We start from the raw sequence: 22,438 nt of genomic DNA on the forward strand, positions 1-22,438 counted from the left end.
TTGTTGTACATTCATTTCATTGCCATCATAAGGTTGCAATTATGACCACCCAACATCTCTACTGTGAATTATATATAACATGATATATTACAGCTACTCCCACATCCTCCACCACGACAGTCTCACATCTCAAGTCCTACAAGAGAATCAGACACGTACAGACATCAGCTTTCTACACCTTGATCCTTCGACATCACCATGGCAATTTACATGTTCATATCATAGTTGAAATACATCATTCATAAATATTTTTTGACTGACTCACATTCATTTCATTATGTCTAAAATATATTCATATCTTGATATGATGAAGTCATTGTGGAATCACAAAGTGCTCTGAAACTCAGGAAATATAATGTCCTCTCTGTCAGCTGCTCTGCGACATTACGTCAAACATTTTTGTAGTATCTCCAACTGGGTTGTGCTGTACCACACCTCATTGACTCATCTCAGTGGATGAACCATGATAGATGAACTGTGAGAATTCACAGATGATCACTATAACAAAAAGCATTGGAGGTTATCATTGTCACCTGGAGTCACAATATTTGGTTACAATGCCACATGGAACTTTGACCAGTACACATATCAACAGTCTTCTGAAACTGATGCAAACTACCCAACAAAGTGGCAGTGCTTACTTGGCAAGAAAACAAGTATACAGCTGTATGTATTGGTTGATGTGGCTAAAGTGCCTATGAATATGGACCAGAAACATATATTGTGGTTTATCACACAAATAAGAACTTGTACTACAACACACACATTCTCCTGCTGCCTTGTAAGCTGACTGTCTAACACCATCTAACAACTGCTAGAATTACTTTAATGTCCTTGGATAGGAATGTTTGACTTTATAGTAAAAAAAAAAACCCAACAACAATTCATAACTTTTACAACAAAACTGAATACTTCTGCCTTCTGAAACCAGATATGAAAGACATTTGCTCATTTTACTTACCTGAATACCATCTACAATTTTCATCTAAAACTCCTCACTATAACCACGAGTACTGTGCCATGCAGAAACAGGATAAATGTAAATACCCAAATCTACTCAGTCATCTAATATCACATGCATGAGACAAAATCAATGACTTTGTCATGTTGACTGATGGCTTGATAGTGACTCCAGAAATGGGACATTGCCTACCTCTCGCCAATCCTACACAGTTGTACAAATGATTCATTGAGTCATGTCAACTTACATCAATAGAGAATTACAAACTTTGCATTCCTTTTCATTCTCAACATGGCATCAATGACACTACTGACAGTATATTTACCATTTGTCTGAGGAGAAGAAAATACTTTTCAAGGAATATCTAATATCTTCACATTTGATTTAATTTGTTTGGTGTATTGATAACAGACTTCAGTATGTGAGCCTTCTTTATTCAGGATGTGATAAGCATCTGTCACTCTGATTGTATACAGTAGTCTTTGCCTCATCAGCTATAGGATTGTGGGGTGGCTCAGTGGGTAGCATGTCTGAATTGCTGAATTGCAATTAAACTTCAATTCCTCACAAAGAGCAGAGTGCAAACCCAGCAAAATGGTCTGCCCATAATACAAACAGGAAAATGAGCATGAGATGCCAACACCTCACGGTTCGGCCCAAGTGACTAGCAATACTCAGCAAATGGTATCAACCAGGCACATTGTGCCACATGTAGAAGAACCTAACCAGCTCTGATCTAAAAAAAAAAAAAAAAAACCAGACTGCCTACCATAGTCCTACAAGTGTAGGTGTTGTTTTGTGAGCATACATATGTGGAGCTACAGAAAGTCAGAATCAAATTACTTGTTCACTTGTAAATGTGCAGGATGCATAAACAGACAGACAGTTATACTGATGAATGCTCGTGCTATTTATCTTCTCCAACGAATGGAGCAGATAAAGGCATGTTTGAACAATTGCATGGTAAAACATAATTTCCTGTCATTGCAGAGACCATTTAAAATAAATATATGCCCAATGTATGCTCTGAAGGTAGCTGAATATTGGTATTCTTTGAACAGGGTTGGACATGGGAAGAGACATTCAATAATATGTCATATTTTGTTGGAATCATATATGACAAAAAAGCATAAACATATGCAGAGTTCTGACATTTACTCATGGGGTTACAGAAACCTGTGTCCATATGATTGTTATATGACGTTCCTCACGTCAGCTCACACGGTCGAGTCTGCTAGTGAAGTGGGATGTACTTCCATACAAGCATCCATCATCAGCTTGCTTGTTGCCATGTCACATGACACCCCAGAATCCAGACTGGTAGGGCTAATGAGCTCCTTACCTTCATCGCGGTGTTTGAGCGCAATGAGTGGAGGGTACTGGATACACTGGACATCATCAGGTGACATGTCACACGAATCAAAGAGGTCTCCTTCTTCAACAAAGTCCTTGATCATGTGATGATGTTCCTCATCGGATGAATTCTCGTCTCCGATGCAGGAATCACTGTCCTGACTGCTCTCCCCACTGCTGTGCGGATGTTCCTCTGGTGAACCATCTCTGGACTGCAAGCTTCCTGCCTGCATCTGGGCAAATATTGGTACACTGTGACCATGTACACCCTCCAGTGACCCAATGACCCCAGTATAAGGATTCTCACTGCTCTGATCTTCCCCTTGTATGTGTGCAGAATTTTGTGCCATTGCATTGTCCGATGTGCTTAGGTGTCCAGCGTAGTAAGCGCGATTGTCAATGTTGCGGCCAAATGTGACGGTATCTGATGGTAGCCAGGGTAGTTCGGTTTGCTTGGAGTGGTCCAGGCTGTTGAGACTAATGCTCACGACGGCACTGGGCTTACAAGGACTCATGTGACTTAGGTTAAGAGTACTGCGACTCTGTAGAGCACTGGCACATCCCGAGGGTATCTTCAGCATTGGTGTTGCTAGATGACCGTCTCTCATCATCTCAAGCTTGGCTGATTCCAGCATCGGGCTCTCCTCTGCCTCCACCTCCAAACCTTCAATGATGGAATCTTCCTCATCAGAGGAGGAGGAGCTGGATGAGCTGTAGTAAAAACACTGCTGCTTGTCGGAATCAAACTCCATGTAACACACATTCTGCTCCATCATTTCCTCCAGGCGGTTGCGGAGTTGGGTGAAACCTTCCCGAGCCTCCGGGTCGTCTCGCCAGCATGACTGCATGATGCTGAAACTGAAGCCGATTCAGTACAAGGATATGAATAAATCAAGTACGTATGATGTTAAAATTTTGATATTTTCTGAAGCACAATTGATGACCCATCATGATGCTATAATCATATCATGTTCTATGTTCTGATGTTATAATTCACTTACTTCCAATGCACTTCACAATAAAACTAAATTTGCAGGCCTATTATGCTATATGTAGGCCTATCACAGATTCAGAGATAATACACTTCCACTTGTCTGGGCATGATACATTGTTCACTGACAATACTCTCAAGTTGTTTTTGAATGATCAAAATGAAAATGTTCAATTTCCTTTAATTTTCTTGATTGGACATAGTTTGTTGGAAAAGAGCAATCTTCTTTGCATCTCCAGCAATAATTTAATATGACAATCATTGTCAGTGTGATGTTTTACTTCTTTTACACTAAACCAAACAAAGAATTTTCTACAAGCTTACATGAACAGTCATACACATAGACATAGGCCTAATCAGAAGGAAGACTATTGTTTATGAAATCTGAATAAATTTGATATTTGAATTCATCCAACATCAACAAATTGCAAAGAAAGTCTCCTTCTGTTAGCCCCATCCTTGTTGGCCTCACTTGGTAAGTCCTCTGATTTTAGGTCTCATACAACACTTTTTAAATAATTGATACAATATTCATGTACATCCTTCTACTTTGATGACACTTTCAGAATTTAAAATGCTTTATCTTCAAGTGAAAGTGACTCACATTTCTGGTGAGCAGTTTTCAGGTTTCTCCATGCGGTAGCCCCCCTTGAGAAGTTTAGGCATGTCTTTGTTTGGGATGCCAGGATACGGTGCTGCACCTAGTGTCATGATCTCAAACAGCACCACACCATATGACCACCTGTGGAGAATTGGACAATGCACATTGGTAGGTTGAACAAAGTTACAGAATACTGGCAATATTGCCAATTTGATGATCAAGGAAAAGGGTGGCACTTATATTCATGTAAGGAATCTGGATCATGCCATCAAAAGAGGCAGATACAAGAAAGCACTGAGAGCAATATTGCATCATTATTATCAACAAAACTAGTTACTCTATATCTATCTGGCTAAATGAATATAAACTTAAAAAGATGATTTATACTGAGATGGTACTCTATAAAGGCATTTCCACTTCCTCTTCACTATTCATAATACCTTGCAGGAACAAGCTTTCCATTCCATATAAATATTTTGAATATAACTTTTTCAGCCATGGCTGTGTAATCATGTTTGCAATATCTTTATTCCATGCAAACTACATGTAAAAAGATGGCTCTGCAAGAAATGAAAGCAATATAACAAGTGTCACTTTTTAAGGACAAAACGGTATGATTCAGGACTAATGCCTGCTTTCTTTACTTTATTAAAGTGCCATGAATCCAACTAAAGAGGGCAGTATTTACTCTTGTATCATTCTCAGACTCCACTTACACATCTCCCTTGGTGGTGAAGACTTGGTCATAGATGGCTTCTATGGACATCCACTTTACCGGTAACTTGCCACCCCGTCTGTTTACATACACCTTATCGTCGTAGACATAACGCGTCAATCCAAAATCGCCGATCTTCACGTTTTTATCGTCTGCGACCATTACATTTCTGGCTGCTAGATCCCGGTGAACAAAACCTTTCTGAGATATGTATTCCTATATCAGAGGCAGACAGGAAAATGAGAGAAAGTTACATTTATCCCATCAAACTTTACAAAGCAGTAAGCAAACAGAATTCTATCGAGACTGAACAATTATTGGTACAGTAAAGATGGACAGTTTCTGATGTCCAGCTTGCCTAAATGACCAGCAAAACAACAACGAGGAACTAATGACAATGACATTTTGCAATAATATGAAACATCAAAAAGTTGATATTCTGTTGCTATTTATCTTTTAATGTATATCAGAACAATTAAAATTTCATCATGGTGTATATCTTGACATATCTTGACATACCATCCTGATACAAATGTCTACACTATCAAAAGACAAAGTGACAGAGTAAATATTTCTTACCCCAAAATCAGTAATATTATAAAAATATTGAGAACAAAAGAACAACACAATATGATTCTGCCAGAGAGCACTGTCCATAATTATGTAATAATGATATTGAATACAAAAGGCTACCTACCATTCCCATGGCTATCTGTCTTGCAAATGAAAGAAGATCCAGCGGGCGGAGAGTGTCCTTGCATGGAGTGCGTGGCGCCCTCCCTGTCTTGAATTGGTCAAATATCTGTATCAAAATCACAACAAAACAGAAACATAAATTCAGTTTGAATTTAGGACTGCAAGTTATGATATTTAATGGATGTTGTAATCTAGTGTTGGTATTTTGAAAAGATATTATAATGCTGTGAATGCCATGTTTCTTTAAATATATCTGCATTATTTAGTCACAAATATTATGAAATTTAATAGAATTATGAGTACAATTAATGTTGCGTGGGAAGGTCAGTGTGAAGGTCCTAATCCTGCTGAAAATGACAGGGAGACATTTGAACTTCATGTAAAGAACCAAGTTTTCAAAAAAGGTGATACTTCATGACATCATGAACAAAGAAAAATATGCAATATATTCAATGTGCCACATGTATATTCTTTTTTAACCATCATTCGCGGTTTGTTACTCTAAGGCACATACTTTCATCACCGGAAGAAATACATGTACAGGAAATACACCAAATAGACAACAAGTACTACAAAATAGTTTTAGACAGCAGGTGAAAAGAAACATTTATCTTTAGCTGATTTGCCAAATAAAAGTTTAAAACACACAGTGTGAAATAATCAAATATGTATTCACCTCAGATCGTCTGTTCCTGAGATAGTGTAAAAGGTCTCCATAATAACAATGCTCCACCAACAGACATATAGGATCTTGGATGGTACAGCAGCCGATGAGACTAACGACATTAGGGTGGTAACCTAGCTCCTTCATTAACTCAATCTCTCTCAGAAATTCCTGCTTCTGTGTGTCCTCAGCATATTCTGTCAAGAGATACAGTCAAAATACATACGAAATATCAATTACTCAATTACTTTTTAGCACAACATTAGAAGTGGTATGATTGCTTGAAAAAAAAAGAAAGAAGCAAATGTAATATCAATAGAAAGAAAGAGACAGATGAAAAACAGGCAATGTAGTGTTGCACATGGAAAATAGATACACCTGAAAGATGGAAGGAGATTTCAAGAAAAGAGAGGGATTAGAAAAATGAATCAAAATTATAAACAAAGAGACAGAAGTAAAGGACAGTTAGATGGGTAGATATATTCATTCTTTAAGATTATCACCAAAAAAAAAATCACTTCGATACATGCTAAAATCTACTTTTAAGACAACAAAAAGAATAAAGGTAGGAGACAGTGGGAACATTCTTGATTCACATAGTATTCCACTTCTTCGTACTCTTAACTGATGTCGGAACAATTTGTCCTGCTTATCAGACAATTCAACAAGAGTTTATTGCTTATTTGTCTTGGCTTTGTATAAAATCACATATCTTATATGTGATAGAAATCAGACATTACGTCCGTTCTATTGTAAGATGCAACATAGAGAGTTCATACAGTATACACAGTTATAAAACTCTTGATGCCTTGTATCATGTATTACACCAACCTGTTCCCCTGGTCACCAAACTATCTGGTAGAATGTTCTTGTTACTAACCTTCCTATCATCCAGTCTAAGCCCATATTGGGTCTACAATGATCATCCTCAGTCACATGACATACTTTAATCCTTGTTAATCATATTATGTCATTTTATCTTTTCATATTCACATAACATTTCTGCCTATCACATTGTAGCAGGAATTCATTTTCCTCTCGACTCATGACACCACCACATCATCCAAGCATCCTTTTTCCACTCTCTCTCTCTCTCCTCTACTCTCTCCTCTTAATCTGTAACAGCCCAAACATTTCTGCATCATCTAATCTCCACATATGTTCCTCTTCAAAAAGAGTACCTCTGCATTTCAGCCAGGGTCATTGCACTTCAGAAGGCATCACACATTTCATACTTACTATGCAGCATCTTGACAGCGACCACGGTGTGTTCTCCATGGGCCGCCTCCCGGGGTACGATGGCAGAGAGGGAGGACTGGTGGCTCCAGATGCGCCCCACCACCAGCCCCTTCAGGACCTGTCCAAAAGCCCCCTCCCCCAACACATCACCAACCTTGATGCGGGCGGGGCTTATCTCCCACCGGTCCATCACATCTGGCTTCACCTGGCACCTGGAGAAGGAAGAGGAGGAAGAGGAGGAGGAGGAGGAGGGGAGGAGAAAGGAAAGTAGGTGGAGGAGAAGGAGGAGGAAGAGGAAGAGGAAGAGGAGGAGGGGGTGGAGGAGGAAGAGGAGGAGAAACAGGAGGAGGAGGAGGAGGAGGAGGAGGAGGAGGAGGGAAGGAGGAGGAGGAGAAGGAGAAACAGGAAAAGGAGGAGGAGGACGGAGGAGGAGGACGGAGGAGGAGGAGGAGGAGGGGAGGAGGAGGAGAAGGAGGAGGTGGAGGAGGAGAAAGGGGAGGAAGTGGAGGAAGAGGAGGAAAAGACATTATGAGAATGAAGAATCTGGATATTTTAGCGAATCACCTGTTTAAATCTTGACTGTTGGAGTTCTCTACTGACTAGCACGAATCAGAGAGATAGATTGTGAAGCTATGCATGACCTGAGCAGTGCAGCTTGATACAAGGACACAAGTGGTCAGATCAGAATGTCTTTTTTTTTTCGTATCATAAGTAAAAGTGTTTTTTTTTTTCTTGATGCATTACACTCATGGCAAAAACTTTAAAGGGACTGTACAGTACTGGTTGAGGTGGGGATTCATGTTTTGAACATTCCTAAGTGAGATAATGAGAAACCTCATATGAAATATGAAAGAGCATGTAATTCTAAGAAGGATTCAATGTTTATTTGATGAAGATTGGTTTTCAAATGGCTGAGATATCTAAAAAAGTGATAATAACAAAAGGCAACAGGCCACGCCTTTTATTAGGATCTCTTTGTTTCACCTTGTTTTTGGATATTTCAGCCATTTCAAAACCGATTTTCATCAAATCAACTTTTGATACCCCTTAGAATCACATGCTCTTTGATATCTCATAGAGTGGTTTCTGAATATCTCGTAAAACGTTAAAAGCTAAATCTTCACCTCGACCAGAACTGTACACACCCTTTAAACTTGTGTATCAAAAACAATGTTAAAAAAAAAATCTTGCCATTGCTTGAATCATTTTGGTCATGCATGTAAGAAACAAATTTTGACTCACGAGCTGAGAAGTGCTGGATAGGACGGAGAGGAATAAATGTTTGGAATACTCTCTTCATCACGAGAGAGACTGGCCTTGCTGGAGTTGCTATGGCGACGGTAGATGCCTACCAGACAGAAGGTAAGGAAGGCCAGAACCAAACCTACAGCCACAGGCACCACAATGTAGATACTGAGCTTGTGGTTACGGAGGAATAGTCCTTGGTTATCAATCAGGATGGTGGGGCGAGTCCTGGTAGCTGATGTGGTGGTTGGCATCTTTATTTCACCTGTTCTCATTGACACAAATAAATAAAATATATCTGCTTCAGACAAACTCATATAATTTGAATCAATGTACACAAAATTTTACTTAGTCTAGTGTTTCTGAAAAAAGGCAACAATCTTGGTGTAAAAGCAACAGAATATTAATCAGAGGGGTGAAGGTTGAGGTGTGAATTTTCTTCAATTTGTGTCCCTCTACAAATGAAATTTGTAAGATCACAACTACCTGATCAGTAATTTAACAAAAATGTAAGAAAAAAGGAACCCCGGAATTTGAACCTTTCATCTACTGCTTTCCAGGCAGTGACACTACCACCAGGCTATCCCTGGTTGCCGGCAGTGACACAATTAACTTGGAACAAATACCCAAGCTCCAAAATTCTGACATTGTTATCTTAAGTAGTCCAAAGCAGACAAGGCATTAATGAAAGCAAGAGAATATTAATCAGAGGGGTGAAGAAATGTAGAGGGAGACAAACTGAAGAAAACTCACACCTCAATCTTTGTGTAGTCTCCATATGCATTTACAGCACTAATCATGTACATTCAATCTTCTGGTGAATTGAAATTCATATCATGAAAATAAGGACTGTATTAGTGTTGAATCTCCTGGTACTATAATTAACAATAACTACCCAAGATTTCACACTAAGATCACAGGTTTTGACGGAATTTGATCTCATGCACGTGATAATGGAGAAATTCTCTTTTGAATCTACAACTAAAATCTATTAGTAAAGGAGTGCATATCTACCTCACTGAAAAGGAAAGATTCATCCACAAAGAGCGTACTGAAATGAATTCACAGACACTCACCTGTAGTGAAAGCTTTCTTAGTGTGTAGGCCTCTATGGAAGACTCTGCCAGACATCCCCTTCACTACTTTGGGAAAAGCGGCAAACAACTGGGTAGGAGATAGGATCGAGGACCGGAACACAGATGTTTCAGAAATTTTTCAGTCTAGGAAGTATGAGCTACATAATGTATGCTTGCTTCATCTGGTCATATCATTTGGGCTGTGATAATCTACACACATGCAGGAATCAGTCTCCTGTAACCATGACAACCAATAATTACTAGGCAACAACAGCATATGTACATCCCTGCATACAAGAAATAGGTGTGGGATCTCTCTGGTGATTACAAGCAAGGAGTTTTCAGAAAAACACAAGATACCATAGACAAAAAGATATGGTAATTTTCACTTGATAGTAGCTGAGAGACATATGATTATCAAAACACATTAGGAACCTGCCTTACATTTATTCTATCATCATCATGGATGTAGCTTAATTTAGCTCATAGGGTGAAGGGTGAAGAATATATAATTTGACAGACTAATGAAATCTTGAATGCAACACATTGCCCACTGTGGCAGCAAGGTGCATATTGACCATGCAAGCCATAGATTCTGCACAATCTTACCTCAACTCCATACATTGATTCTGGTTTCAGTGAGGTAATCATGAAGCTGGTTGCATTCTGGGAGAAAGAGAAAAGAGTATGAAAAATGTTACCTTCCTGTTTAATTACACAACACAGCCCCAACTATGCAAAATACAAACACATACATACACACACACACACACAACAAAAACAAAACAAGATAAAGCAACCCCTACTCCCCTCCCCTCCCCCCCCCCAAAAGAAAAAACCCAACAACAACACACACACACATATTCACAGATCTCATGTTCGCAGACTCAGATAATATTTTGGAAGTATGGTTGATTAAAAATCTCATAATTCAAACTATGTATCACAAAGTTAAAGATCACCTTTCGTAAATCATAAACTGCATGTTATGTGTCCACGATGTGCTACTGTTTATTCTCTATATTTTTATGACCCTCCCAGAAGCCATTTTGAAGGACTTCTCTCACACTCCTAGAGACCTGCGTGGAAGTATTGATAATAATAATGATAATAATAATAATGTCTTATTTACCCAGGGTAGCCTCTTCAGTTATACACCTGGGTCAAGAGGGACACAGTGGGTAAAAACATCTTGTCCAAGGACGTAAGCACTGGGCTGGATTTGAACTCGGGTCCTCCGATCGGGAGTTGGGAGTCTTATCCACTATGCCACATTGATAAAATTTGCAGCTCTCAATGCTGCAGCTGCTGTAAAAGTGGATATTTCCACATGATAATTTTTTTGCGCTCGGTTGGGTAAGATGAGTTTTGAGTGTATTTAATTCTGCAGAATCAAAACATTGACTACAGGAACATATAGTAAGTAAAAATAATCATAGGCTCTTATTTTTGTGCTATTATTCGGTTGCATGAAACTGCTCAAAAATTTCAACACTGTGAAAATTTCCACTTTTACAGTACCATGACAACAGCTGAGTTACAAGACCAATCAGTCAAAAGTATTTAGTTCTTGTTATGCTAGCAGAAATATTTGCATGAATCATTTATTGTGTGTGTCATTATAAGCAGGGTTTCCTAGTCCTCTCTGTCCACTGACCAGGGGCAGGGTGAGGTTTCGGACGGTGTTCTTCTGGAAGGTGTACAATCTTGGAAAGTTGGATTTTACTGCCTCCCCCCAGAAGAGCATGAGTGAAGCCATTCCAGAAAACGTCAGGTCGCCCCAGGCAACCATAGCGGCATACGATCCCGGGTGAGATGATGATGGGTAAGACTCAATGAAGAAACTGATGGTCAGATTCTCAGGAGGCAGTCGGTACCACACTACCTCTGGAAGGACCAAACATTACAGGCACTGTGTAAGCAGAGAGGTATTTTATTCACTGCCAATAACATGCAATTAACTGTGAAAAGGTACCACTTCAATATAGAAAACATATTGAAATTTAAAGTAATGCAGTTTTCTGCTTTCCACTGACATAATAGCTTAAGACAGGAGACAAAAATTAGCCTGTAACAATGAATATAGTTGTGATACTGAAGACACAAATCATTCAGCACAGTACCAGAATCAGACAATCTGTGGTAAACTTGCAGTTGCACATTGATTCAGAATGAAGCGATACAATATGTATTAAGAGAAAATATGTCAAACATTACATAGCACTGATGAAAAAAAAAAATTGTGAGAGTCCAACCCTGAACACCTTTTGATCTGTGGATTTTCCCACTGACATTTCAACCTAGAAATTCTACCACCTGTGTACTTTCCATACTAGAGATTTACTAAATAATTATAGTAAAATAAGTAAAGTATAACATGCATTGTGGTTGGTTAGATTGCATCACATGATTGTGGAAAAATTTAGGTATAGAAGCATGGTTGTACCACTATTGTGAATGCTTACAGCATAAATTATCTGTCATGCAGTTCTATTCACCTCGGCCTATGGCCTCTGTGTAACAAAACAGCTTTACTATTTGTCATTGTCTAATCCACTATAGTGCATAATAGAGCATGTCCTGTTTGTATAATATACCAACGCTGCAAGCATGAAACTGATAAGTGGGAGACTGATGGTACGGTATCTTCTGATGCAGTCATATGTGTAACTGTGCAGCATCTACGACTGTACTTGTGAATAGCGTATACATGATGCAGCAACATACCATACAGTCACCATCAGTGGTTCACGGGAACTGTCACATTGCTGCTTTATTTGTTTTGTATTTTGAATATTTACAGCCAAATTTCAAGCATGGGAAATGATTTTTAGTAGACACTTTTCTTTTCTTTTCTTCTTATTTTTTTCGGGAGGGGGGGGGGTGCATTTGGTGGGACATCTCCCATTGAAAGTGGGAGGATTTGAGTCTCTAAGTTTGTGAATATTTCCTAACTTCAGCTGTACACTGTATTCAATATGTATGAAATGGATCGGCACTCTGTTCCCTGATGTCTTCTTCAGGAAAAACAGAACAATTTTCATCACAAACTCAATTTGATAATTGTAGAAGAAAGAATAAAAAAAATAAATGAACCTCACGCATTATATAGGCTAAGCATATAATCAATTATCTCTTTGAACAGAATTGGAGACCTGCTTTATTTATTACAACAAAGACAAAAAACAAAACAAAACAAAAACAGAAACAGCCTCAACACAATCCAAACACAGCTGGAATAGGAATACCAAAAGCACATATTTTTCTTTAGTACCATGTGTACAAATACAAGGAATGTATGACAATATCGACTAACTTTAAAACAGTAATGAATAATATCCTGTAAACTTGTTTTGTGGTATAAACTTACCAGGTCTAGAGTTCATGAGAGTGATATGTTTGGTCACACTTTGGCTCTCAACACAGTTGACGGTAGTTTTAACCTAGGATACAAATAATGGAAGATACATTGGGAGGAAAGAAAGGAAAAAGTACTTTGAGCAATTTTTTCATATGTTCTCATAACGGAACATACGACAACCATACAACAAACTACAAATTACAAGCTAAATAAAAATGGGGAGAAGGATATCACGAGGCAGAAAGGAAAAGTGGAAAATTCAGATATTTACAGTAAACTCATACAAAAGCAGAAAAAAAGAAAGAAGAAGACAAGACAAAGTGGAAAGAAAAATAATGACAAAAGGGATATGTCAAGAGAACCAACATGCTATATCTGGGAACATCTCTCTTAAGGTGCCAAACTTAGTGTCCACTCCTAATCTGTACTTAACATCAGCATAGACGGGTTAAATGCATGGACACTTTGTCTGTTTACTCTGTCATTAGGAAAGCAAAAGTCCTGTCTGTGTACCCTTCTCACCTCTTACTTAGTACAAGCATTAATAACACTCTGTCCAACAAGAGGTGAAGACTGAAGGTAAACCAACACATTTTGGTCATCAACTCTGTGCCCTCAACATCATAAAAGGGTCATTTATATCCCAGAAACAAGGATAGTCATGGTTTTAAACACATCATGGAATGGCTGAGGATCCTCTAATATCAGTGTGATAAAGGGAGATTTTTTATCCTTGGTATCCCGCCCCAGCACTCAGTCTCAATGTGACAACCCTATTTACTAGCTATAATTCCCCAAACTTTGATATGATCTAAATTCCACAGAGCGACAAAGGCATAGCAAACAAACAAACAAACAAACGAAACACACAGTCTGCCATAAAGGCCATGGTTACATGATAGGGATTCTAGGATTACATAATGGCTTTGTTGACAATCAGTTTCCATGACAACTGTGCTAATCATCATCAAAGAAAGTACGCCAGTGAAGAATGGACAAAGCACAGTAAGACTTAAAGGAACATATCCAACAGAGTTATCGTAATCCACTGCATGCTAAACATTGTTACACCACTGAGTTATAAAAGGAGCTGATGGTAGACAATCTAAGGAAGTTTCCACGGCAACATGAATACAGTGATTCATTCATTCATTTTTTTTAATCTCGAACAAACCTGTAAATACAGTTTTTTTTTTCACATAAGATAAGTACATATGTGAACATTACAAAATATGAAAAATGAAATTTATGGATGTACAATTGATAGGGTGAAAAGGAAAAAGCACAAGAAAACATTTTGAAATTTAGAAAATGCAGGAGATGAATGCCATAAAGGTTAACCCACTGAGGACAGACTGATTTTGCTATAACACGCATTTCCCATACACACCTGCCTGAGTATACTCGGGACTCGTCTTCAACGGGTTAAAACTCAGACTTGAGTGAAACTGCACTCAGGAAAATGTCATAATATCTAGTCATAATATCTGACAACGATACGAATGTGACATATTTCACACAGTGCAAGACATGCCACTGAGTTCATTTCAACTCTAAAAGAGATGTTTTATACTCACACTTAAGGTGACTGCAGCATCTGTTCTGTCAAGAGGAACTCTGATTGCTGTTGATGTTCCATTTACCTTCAGAAAAAACAGAAATAATCCAGCAAGTCAGTTGATGTTTTACAGTATCTGAGTGGACATGTGGGTAGTAACTGCTGTAGCTGGATCAAAACAAACTACAATTAATCGATAATTCTTCTTGTGGTGATTTCTGTCTAAAGGTAAAGAAGGCATCACTAAGGAAGAGGTGAATCAGTAATGTGTTTACAATGTAATCTGTAATCTGCCTACACATTTCAACACCTTCTGCATTTTGTTTTACAAGTTATTTGTACACTTCACCACCGGCGCCACATTTTCAAAAGTGGGGGGGCACTTCCGGGTTTCATGAGCTAACAAGCAAAAAAATAAAAATAAAAGAGAGAGAAGATCTTCTGTGCAAAAACACTCACACTTCAAGCTTTCCAGCTATTTCTTTCTAGTGCCACTTATGCACTTCCAGGGTAAAAAAAGTGTGTGGGGGGGGGGGGGTTCCCAAAGTGGTGACAACTTATGTATTCCTTTGTATGGTGCAAAAAAAGTGGGAGGGCCCTTCCAATTCCTCCATTGTCCTTAGATTATCAACTTGATCATCTTAAGACAGCTTTTATCTTGGTGGAATAGACATGAAACAAAAGGCAAGAATCAGAACTAAATGAAGGATATTTACGAGGAGAGCATACCTCCTTGATAATGTCCCAATGATGAAAGGATCTAGCCCCAGACCGAGGATGAGCAGAAGCAGAGACGGAGTATGTCTTGACAACTTTCTCCCAACCTGTTCCAGACAAAGAAATGTGCTTGAGATATCAGAAAAATACCTCACCAATTTCAGCTTAAACTCAAACAAATGCACAAACACACACACACGCACAAACACACACACAAGCACACACACACAAATTAATGTATTCTATATGCTTTCTTATTTTTTTGTACCTGACTTATTTGTTCAACTTGTTTTGAGACAATAAGATTACCTTAATCTGATGTCATGTAAAGCATAGGTACCATGTGTGGCAAACTTTTGATATACATGTACCTGTATGATGCACTCTAACTTTCAGCTCTGATCAGCCAGTTTTGAGCATTACACCCTGAAATTTCCTTTTTTGGCTCCTTTGAAAAACAAGAATGAAGATTTGAGAGTGAAGCTGCCACAGGGAGGAGCTGTCATTAATACCACACAGAGAAACTAGAGAAGCACTCTGAGAGCGCAGACCTCCGTTAAGCAGCTCATTTCCACCACTGATCTTGTTCTTCCTTAGAGATTTTTCGACCAATACATACAAATGTGTGCTGAAAGTCACCCGATTACCCAATACAGAAGCCTTTTGTTACATCATCAACTTCTAGCTGCGCTGCGCACCTCACCCTAGCAGAAACTGGGGCATGCACTTTAGTGCATATATCCAAACCTCAAAAAATGTAGAGCTTGAAATCCCAAGTCCACTGACCCTACCTGCCACAATATCAGAAATCCTTCCTGAAATCCATAAATATTCCTGGATCACTACCAAAATTTAGTCACCTGTTTCTTGTGTCATTTTCAACCTTTCCTGAAAGTTTCATTTAAATCTGTTAACAACTTTTGGAGTAATTTTGCACAAACAAACAAACAAACAAACAAACAAACCAACAACTAAACAAACAAATGCCGACAAAAACATTATCTGCTCACTTGGCAGAGGTAATTATGATAAAAGACAAATATCTTGTTACTTTCATACTTGCCACAATGTTATGACTGCAATCCAAACATACTGACAAAATAGAAGCTGAGTTGGTTTGGACAAGTAATTTTAAGGAGTGAATAAAAAAGACCAATATTTCATAAAAACTCCATTATTCTTCTTGTCATCATGAGATAGGAAAATCAAACAATATGCAGGTAGGTAAGAAAAAGAAAAGAAAGAAGGACAGAGAGAGAAAGAAAGACAGATAGACAGATTAATAGATAGATAGGTGGATAGATAGATAGATAGATAGACAGACTTTAATAACCATGTACAGATTTAGCATTTGGTGTGCTGAAAAAAAGCACATGAAGTGTGAAAATTGCCTGAAAATTGTTTTATTCAATTTTGGCTGGCCCACAATTTCTACCATGTAATTGATTAGTATGATAAGCCATATAGAAGAAATTTCATGTAGGATCTCTCAAAAACATTGTCAAATTGCAAAATAATATTAGGGTTTAACCACTGGCACCAATGGTAATTTCATTAGCAGAATGGACATCTGAAAGAAATAAGAAATTTAGCTGCCCCTGAAAGCTTGCAGGCTAGGATATAATGATAAATTCCATGTATTACTTTGATTAGTCTTGATGGATCCACTTACTTTCTGGGGCCCGCCAGGAAAGGTTAACTACCACCTCTCGGGAACCTTTGGAATAATTCTCAGACACAATCTGGACCGCTGGCAGACGTAGCTTGTCTGTGATTGAGAAGGATAAGCAAGTTTCAACATGCATTGCCATGAAATAATCAAACTCTTTTCATATCTTGTCACAAAATTTGCTAGGTAATCAACACAAATAATGCAGATACTGAATCGTTTATGTGTCTGTTGACAGAATAAGAGAAAAATCACTGTTATTTCCTTAAAGTTGGGCTGTGGATAACAAGGAAGATTTTCACTCATGGTAATTTGTCTAAGAGCTACAACAAATCATGATGCTTTAAATGTCCTCATTACAAAATGACTCACAATTTGATGACACAGAGTGGAAACAAAAATCCTATAAACTGACAAGTTTTACAGCAAATCAAGAATACAATGCTTCATTGTGTTGAAACAGTCAGTAAGTTGAGATCTACTCTAGACAGTAGACATCACCCTATGGTTTCTTGCCCATAGTAAAAAAAAAAAAAAGAGCTTTGTAACTAAGTAAACACACACACATAGAAACTAGGACATCACACCCACTAAACCATACACTTGGGGTAAGCCGGGTTTGAGAAGAAATGGAATCCCTTGAGAAAATGTACTTTGTCGACTACTGACTGTTTTGCTCTCTTTTTGTTTTATCTAATATCTTGTCACATAGGATTTCACTCCGCATTGAGTCTCATGACTATCTCTGGGAGATTCTTCAGTTCTGTCATTTTACACAACATCAACACATTTCGGTTTGATTTCCTAACATTGGATCTTCAAGAGGGTCTGAATCATCTTGGGTGCAAGATCTTATGTGTACATTGTCAGAACAATCAAATCTCACACTATTTGCATAAGGAATAGACTGTCACATATAAATTGATCCGTTTCCTGCTTTGCTAAACTGGAACACTCACGGGTGGTCTTTTCAAAGGAGCTTTCATTGACCATTGCCTGAAGTCGGGGTTAATCTCAAATCTCAGTTCAGATATTTCATATTATGTGGATTTGTCTTTTTCAAAAGCATGCTATTCAAAGAAGGATGGTGCCATAACATGATGACGATGACAACAACAACAACAACAACAACAACAACAACAACAACAACAACAACAACAAATTACAGGGCAGTTAGAAACTGAGGTACAGCAAGAACTTGGAATGTGACTTGCACTTTTTACAAATATCTTATGCATTGCTTGACAAACAAAGACAGGAGGAGAAGCACACACATTGAGGAGGGCCTTCTCACTCGTTAGTATTGGTTTCCAGACAGTACCGACTCCGCCTCCATTGACGGCCGAGATTCTCAACTGATCCCTGCAGAAGTCCAGGTTAGACAGGCTTAGGGAGGATTTGGGGGTCTGAGGAGGAAACAAGATCAAAGTTGAACTTCGACTGGAGGTGGTTTATTCCTATCTCAGTTTGACTAGCCGTCAATGGATCATATGGCTCAGTCAAGGAGGGATGGTGAGGTGGGCAGTCAGTACAGAGAGAATAAAGGACTGGACAACAGCCTTTGAAATGAAAGACTTAAGTAAACCTTATCTTGTGCCCAGTGATGCTATGTGGATATATATAACATCTATAGAGTAATCACATGGACTGAATCAAATTTCAATATTATCATATTCTATGTTTGCAGAATTAGACAAAATTATTTAGACTTCTAATGATGAGTCCTCAAGAACTGAAGACTCTGCTGTACTAAGCCAAATAGAGGTATTTCTGGGAATTTTATCTGACTTACTCATGAAAAATATCTTTTAGAAAGAGAGTTAATGACATATTACATTTTTTGATGATGATACACACCTAAAAATGAAAAACATGATAACTATAAAGGCACTGTTTAACCTGTAATCTATACTTTTATCAGTCTTTAATGATTCAATTTCTTAACTAGCCAAGGAAATGAATCAATATGAGTGGATATGAAACATGCTGCCACAAGGGAAACAGAATAATGCAGAAATAAGTGGCATTATGATAAACTTGTTCTACTGGGCTATCTGCTCTCAGTCCGAGAAACAACCAACTTGCTAAATCTATCTTGTTAATGATGTTAACAGTGAGGGAGTGGATATGGGTTGTTTGAAGTCTTTGCTGAAAACATGTGCACTGAGATACTTCAAGAATAATTCATCACTGACTGCCATTATCTGCTTGAGGCTCAGTAATAAACAGCCATTACCAACACACAAGAGAGTGCAGTAAACATACACAACATCAATTCTATAATCCATCATATTTCCTCTATTCAAAAATAATGTAAATGGCTACTACACACTGCCAACAGCTGTAGCTCATTATACTTTTGACCAAAAAATAATGTCTCTCTTTCATAAGTTCATGTTTCTGAAAAAAATAAAATAAAACAAAACCAAGACACAGCTCATTCAAAGTCCCACATTTGCCTATTTGGGCCATTACTCATCATGGCATTAAATTGGTACCTTATTTGAACCAAAACTTGGCTTTAATTTAAGTATGTAAAGGAACAGAACAGTTAAATTCAAAGGTCACTGTCATATGAACAGAGTAAACACAATTTTTTAAATCTCTTTTCATTGACAGTGCATCTCAGAACATCTGTGCCTATAAATGAGAAAAGCTTGCCAGTGAATTAGGAAACATTTCTCAGTATGGGTGCAGGTTCCCTGTATATTTTATGCAATAAAGCACTTTTTGAACATTCTTTGAAGGCACATTACATTTAACAGATATGAATGAAATGAGGGGTTACCATGGCAACGGTATGCCAGGAAGGACTGGAAGAAGACATCTTCTGTAGAATGTGGATGGAATAGTTCTGTGTTGTCCATTCTAGCTGTAGTGGACCGAGATGAACAATGTCCCTGGCCCAGGATACCGTCTCTGAGTCTGTGATAAAACAAACGAAACAGTGAGAGAGTTGAATGCAGGAAACTTGAACACTGTGCACTCTGAAGTCTCACATTAACCCTGCTGTTACTATTGGTGATCACTCTGGATACAATGTCTATGGATGTTGGGCCTGGGAGGGATAATAACAAACCTTGGAAGTGGGCGTTTAGTGAAACCACTCATTTGCCCCGATGTTCCCACTAATGAGCCATAGCCCGTTATTTGCTTCAAACACTAACATCTGTGTTATCCCTAGTTTGAATACACACAGAAACATGTCTTTGGCATGACGTAATACACTAGATGTCATTATAGTGCAGTGGCCCTCGTTTTATGCTGTGATGTGGTGCATGTTGAAATGTGATGAGTCTGAGTACATTGTTGCCAGCGATACAGAAACAATTCAATGAAGCTAGACCTTAATTTAGAAATGAAAATAATGCCCCATGATGGAATCTCTTCAATGTTTTAAGTGTACACTATTCTAATTAATGAGTTATGATAATTCTACGAAACTTACCATCTTAGATGTAAAGTCAATATATTTGTACATGGCTAGTAAGCATGAAATGAAGAAATTCATGTCTGAAAAAGAGTGTCCCCAGGGAGAGAAAGAGAGAGGAAGAGAGCAAGAGAAGGAGCAATCCAAGTCTAGTGCTTCAGAGGATGACCTCAATGAAAAGAAAATCAACATCCATTACCATGGGAACAAGTCCCATTTGAACGTAAAGGACACTTTCTCTACTATCAAAAAGAATACATGGCGAATTGTCTTGAATGGTGTGGATGGTATCTATCCACTCCATCACGTGTTGCTAGGATACCAAGTTCACATGGTGGGATGTCTGTTGGGCATCAGTCTACTGGGGCTGGCAGGGCAATGTCAGCTCCCTCACAAGCATACGGGAGGTTTGGGTCTACCTGATATCTGTGATTTCACACCTGTCCACTACAATTATATAGTGGTCTCAGCCAGGAGGAGCAAGGCTAATATGTAGTGTGTGAGTGTAGAAGGAGTAGCCTTGTGTGCTGTTAAAGTGTCACACAAGTATTAGCATAGAGACAAGAAGGGTATTAATTACAAGGCTCCCACACAAAGTCTTGACCTATATCTATTCCTATTCTCATCTGAATCTCTCTGTTTCCTTGTGACTGAAGGTAATGCTCAAAATGCACATAATAAGATGATACAAAAGAATGCAGTAGAATTATCATCACTGGATGATATAACAATGACAAAATGACACACTATAAAATGATGTGTCTTCAAATAAATGATACTTGCGTCAAGTTATTTTTGGTGCAACTGATTTGACAAATTGTCTTTCATCGACATAATTAAGAAACAGATTATTAGGTGTTTGAGTAGTAGCCATGATAAAAATCCTGGGCATACATGCTTGAGTGGGAGATAGAGCGATTGTTCTCTTATAGCAGTGGGCACAGAATATTCAAATTAATGATTTTTGCATCAAGTTATTTCTATTGCAACTAACAAGGCTACTAACTGGTACTCAAACATTGGATAATCACTGTTTATTTCTGTCAATGAAGGACAATTTGTCAATCAATGACAAAGTGATTGTAATTTCAATTAATATCACTTTTATTGGAGATATTTCATACTAACTTGACTGAATGATGATACAGGGCTTGGAACAGTTGATCTGTAAGAGTGAAAAGAGGAGATGTTTAGACATATATTTGGTTGTATAACTATTGGGAGAAAGTGAGTATAATGAGAGATTAAAATTTTCAAAAGAAATAGCACATGCTGTAAATATGTTAAGCTCGCCTAAAATATTCAAGCACACATCAACAGAATACGATGAAAGGAAGCTGCAGCAATAATGATGAAGTTGGTCATCTTGAGTTTGTCTGTGACTTTAAACAGTTTTCTTTGCCTATAATCAAACTGTCTGGAAATGACATTGAGGTAAAAAGGTGAAGTGTATCACAAGTGATGTACAAACATGCCCTGTTAGTATTGATTCCTGCAGTGCTAGATTGGGTCAGAATCAGACAGTCCAATCCCTTCTTTCATTGCTGCTATTTATCAGAATCAATCTGTGACTACATCTATTTCTCCAGTGTCCCTCACTCCCAAGTGAGGCAACAAACATGCAAATATCATACATTTTACATACTCTTATCAACTTTCTCCTTCCTTTCCCTAATTGTTTAAAGTCTACGAAGCTCAGAAAATCACCTATGAGGCAAGTAATCTACCAGTTTTCATGTGCACTGAAATGTTGTCATATCAAATGAGGATCTCAAAAGTAAATTTTCAAAAGGGAGTGAGTGCATTTTTTAAACCACTTGTTGAAATAACTGGGTAGATATGATTGTGATGTGTCTGGCCTCATTTAACACCTATTCTTCAAGTTATCCTGTTTATCAAATACTTTGTGATGAGCAGATTACTATCTCTAACAATATGAATAACATGCAGAGTGAGACATAAACAGACAAATATAAAGTGAGGAGGAATAAGAACTTACACAGCCTGTTGTGTTGGCACAAGTATCACGGCAACTCTCATTCCATGATCCCTGAGCATAGGAGATAAATGAAAAAATTTCTTTTGAAGAATGCATGATACAAGTACTTATAACTTAAAAAAAAACAGACAATCCATACAAAAGTTTTTTGTACTGTTTCAGT

At 38.1% G+C, this 22,438-nt stretch overlaps 1 protein-coding gene across 1 annotated transcript; it reads right to left on the minus strand.

Annotated features, from left to right (window-relative positions):
• Positions 1-1,910: 1,910 nt before the first annotated feature.
• On the minus strand, positions 1,911-16,234 carry LOC140232677 (uncharacterized). Its single transcript, XM_072312790.1, has 14 exons — positions 16,229-16,234; positions 15,177-15,284; positions 14,480-14,545; positions 12,912-12,984; positions 11,199-11,428; positions 10,151-10,207; positions 9,542-9,629; positions 8,463-8,730; positions 7,221-7,432; positions 5,994-6,178; positions 5,319-5,423; positions 4,623-4,837; positions 3,910-4,047; positions 1,911-3,172 (listed from the first exon to the last, which is right to left on the minus strand). The coding sequence occupies exons 1-14, from the start codon at positions 16,232-16,234 to the stop codon at positions 2,179-2,181; spliced, it is 2,745 nt and encodes a 914-aa protein (XP_072168891.1). The 3' UTR covers positions 1,911-2,178.
• Positions 16,235-22,438: the final 6,204 nt, after the last annotated feature.

Source organism: Diadema setosum, chromosome 1 (genome assembly GCF_964275005.1).
Source record: "Diadema setosum chromosome 1, eeDiaSeto1, whole genome shotgun sequence".
Classification (NCBI taxonomy): domain Eukaryota; kingdom Metazoa; phylum Echinodermata; class Echinoidea; order Diadematoida; family Diadematidae; genus Diadema; species Diadema setosum.

Coding starts and splice junctions, on each gene's coding strand:
- LOC140232677 (XM_072312790.1), bottom strand. Junction 10,208..11,198: donor GAAACCTCACCCTGCCCCTG/GTCAGTGGACAG, acceptor TCTTTCTCCCAG/AATGCAACCAGCTTCATGAT. Junction 4,048..4,622: donor TTCACCACCAAGGGAGATGT/GTAAGTGGAGTC, acceptor AATTCTCCACAG/GTGGTCATATGGTGTGGTGC.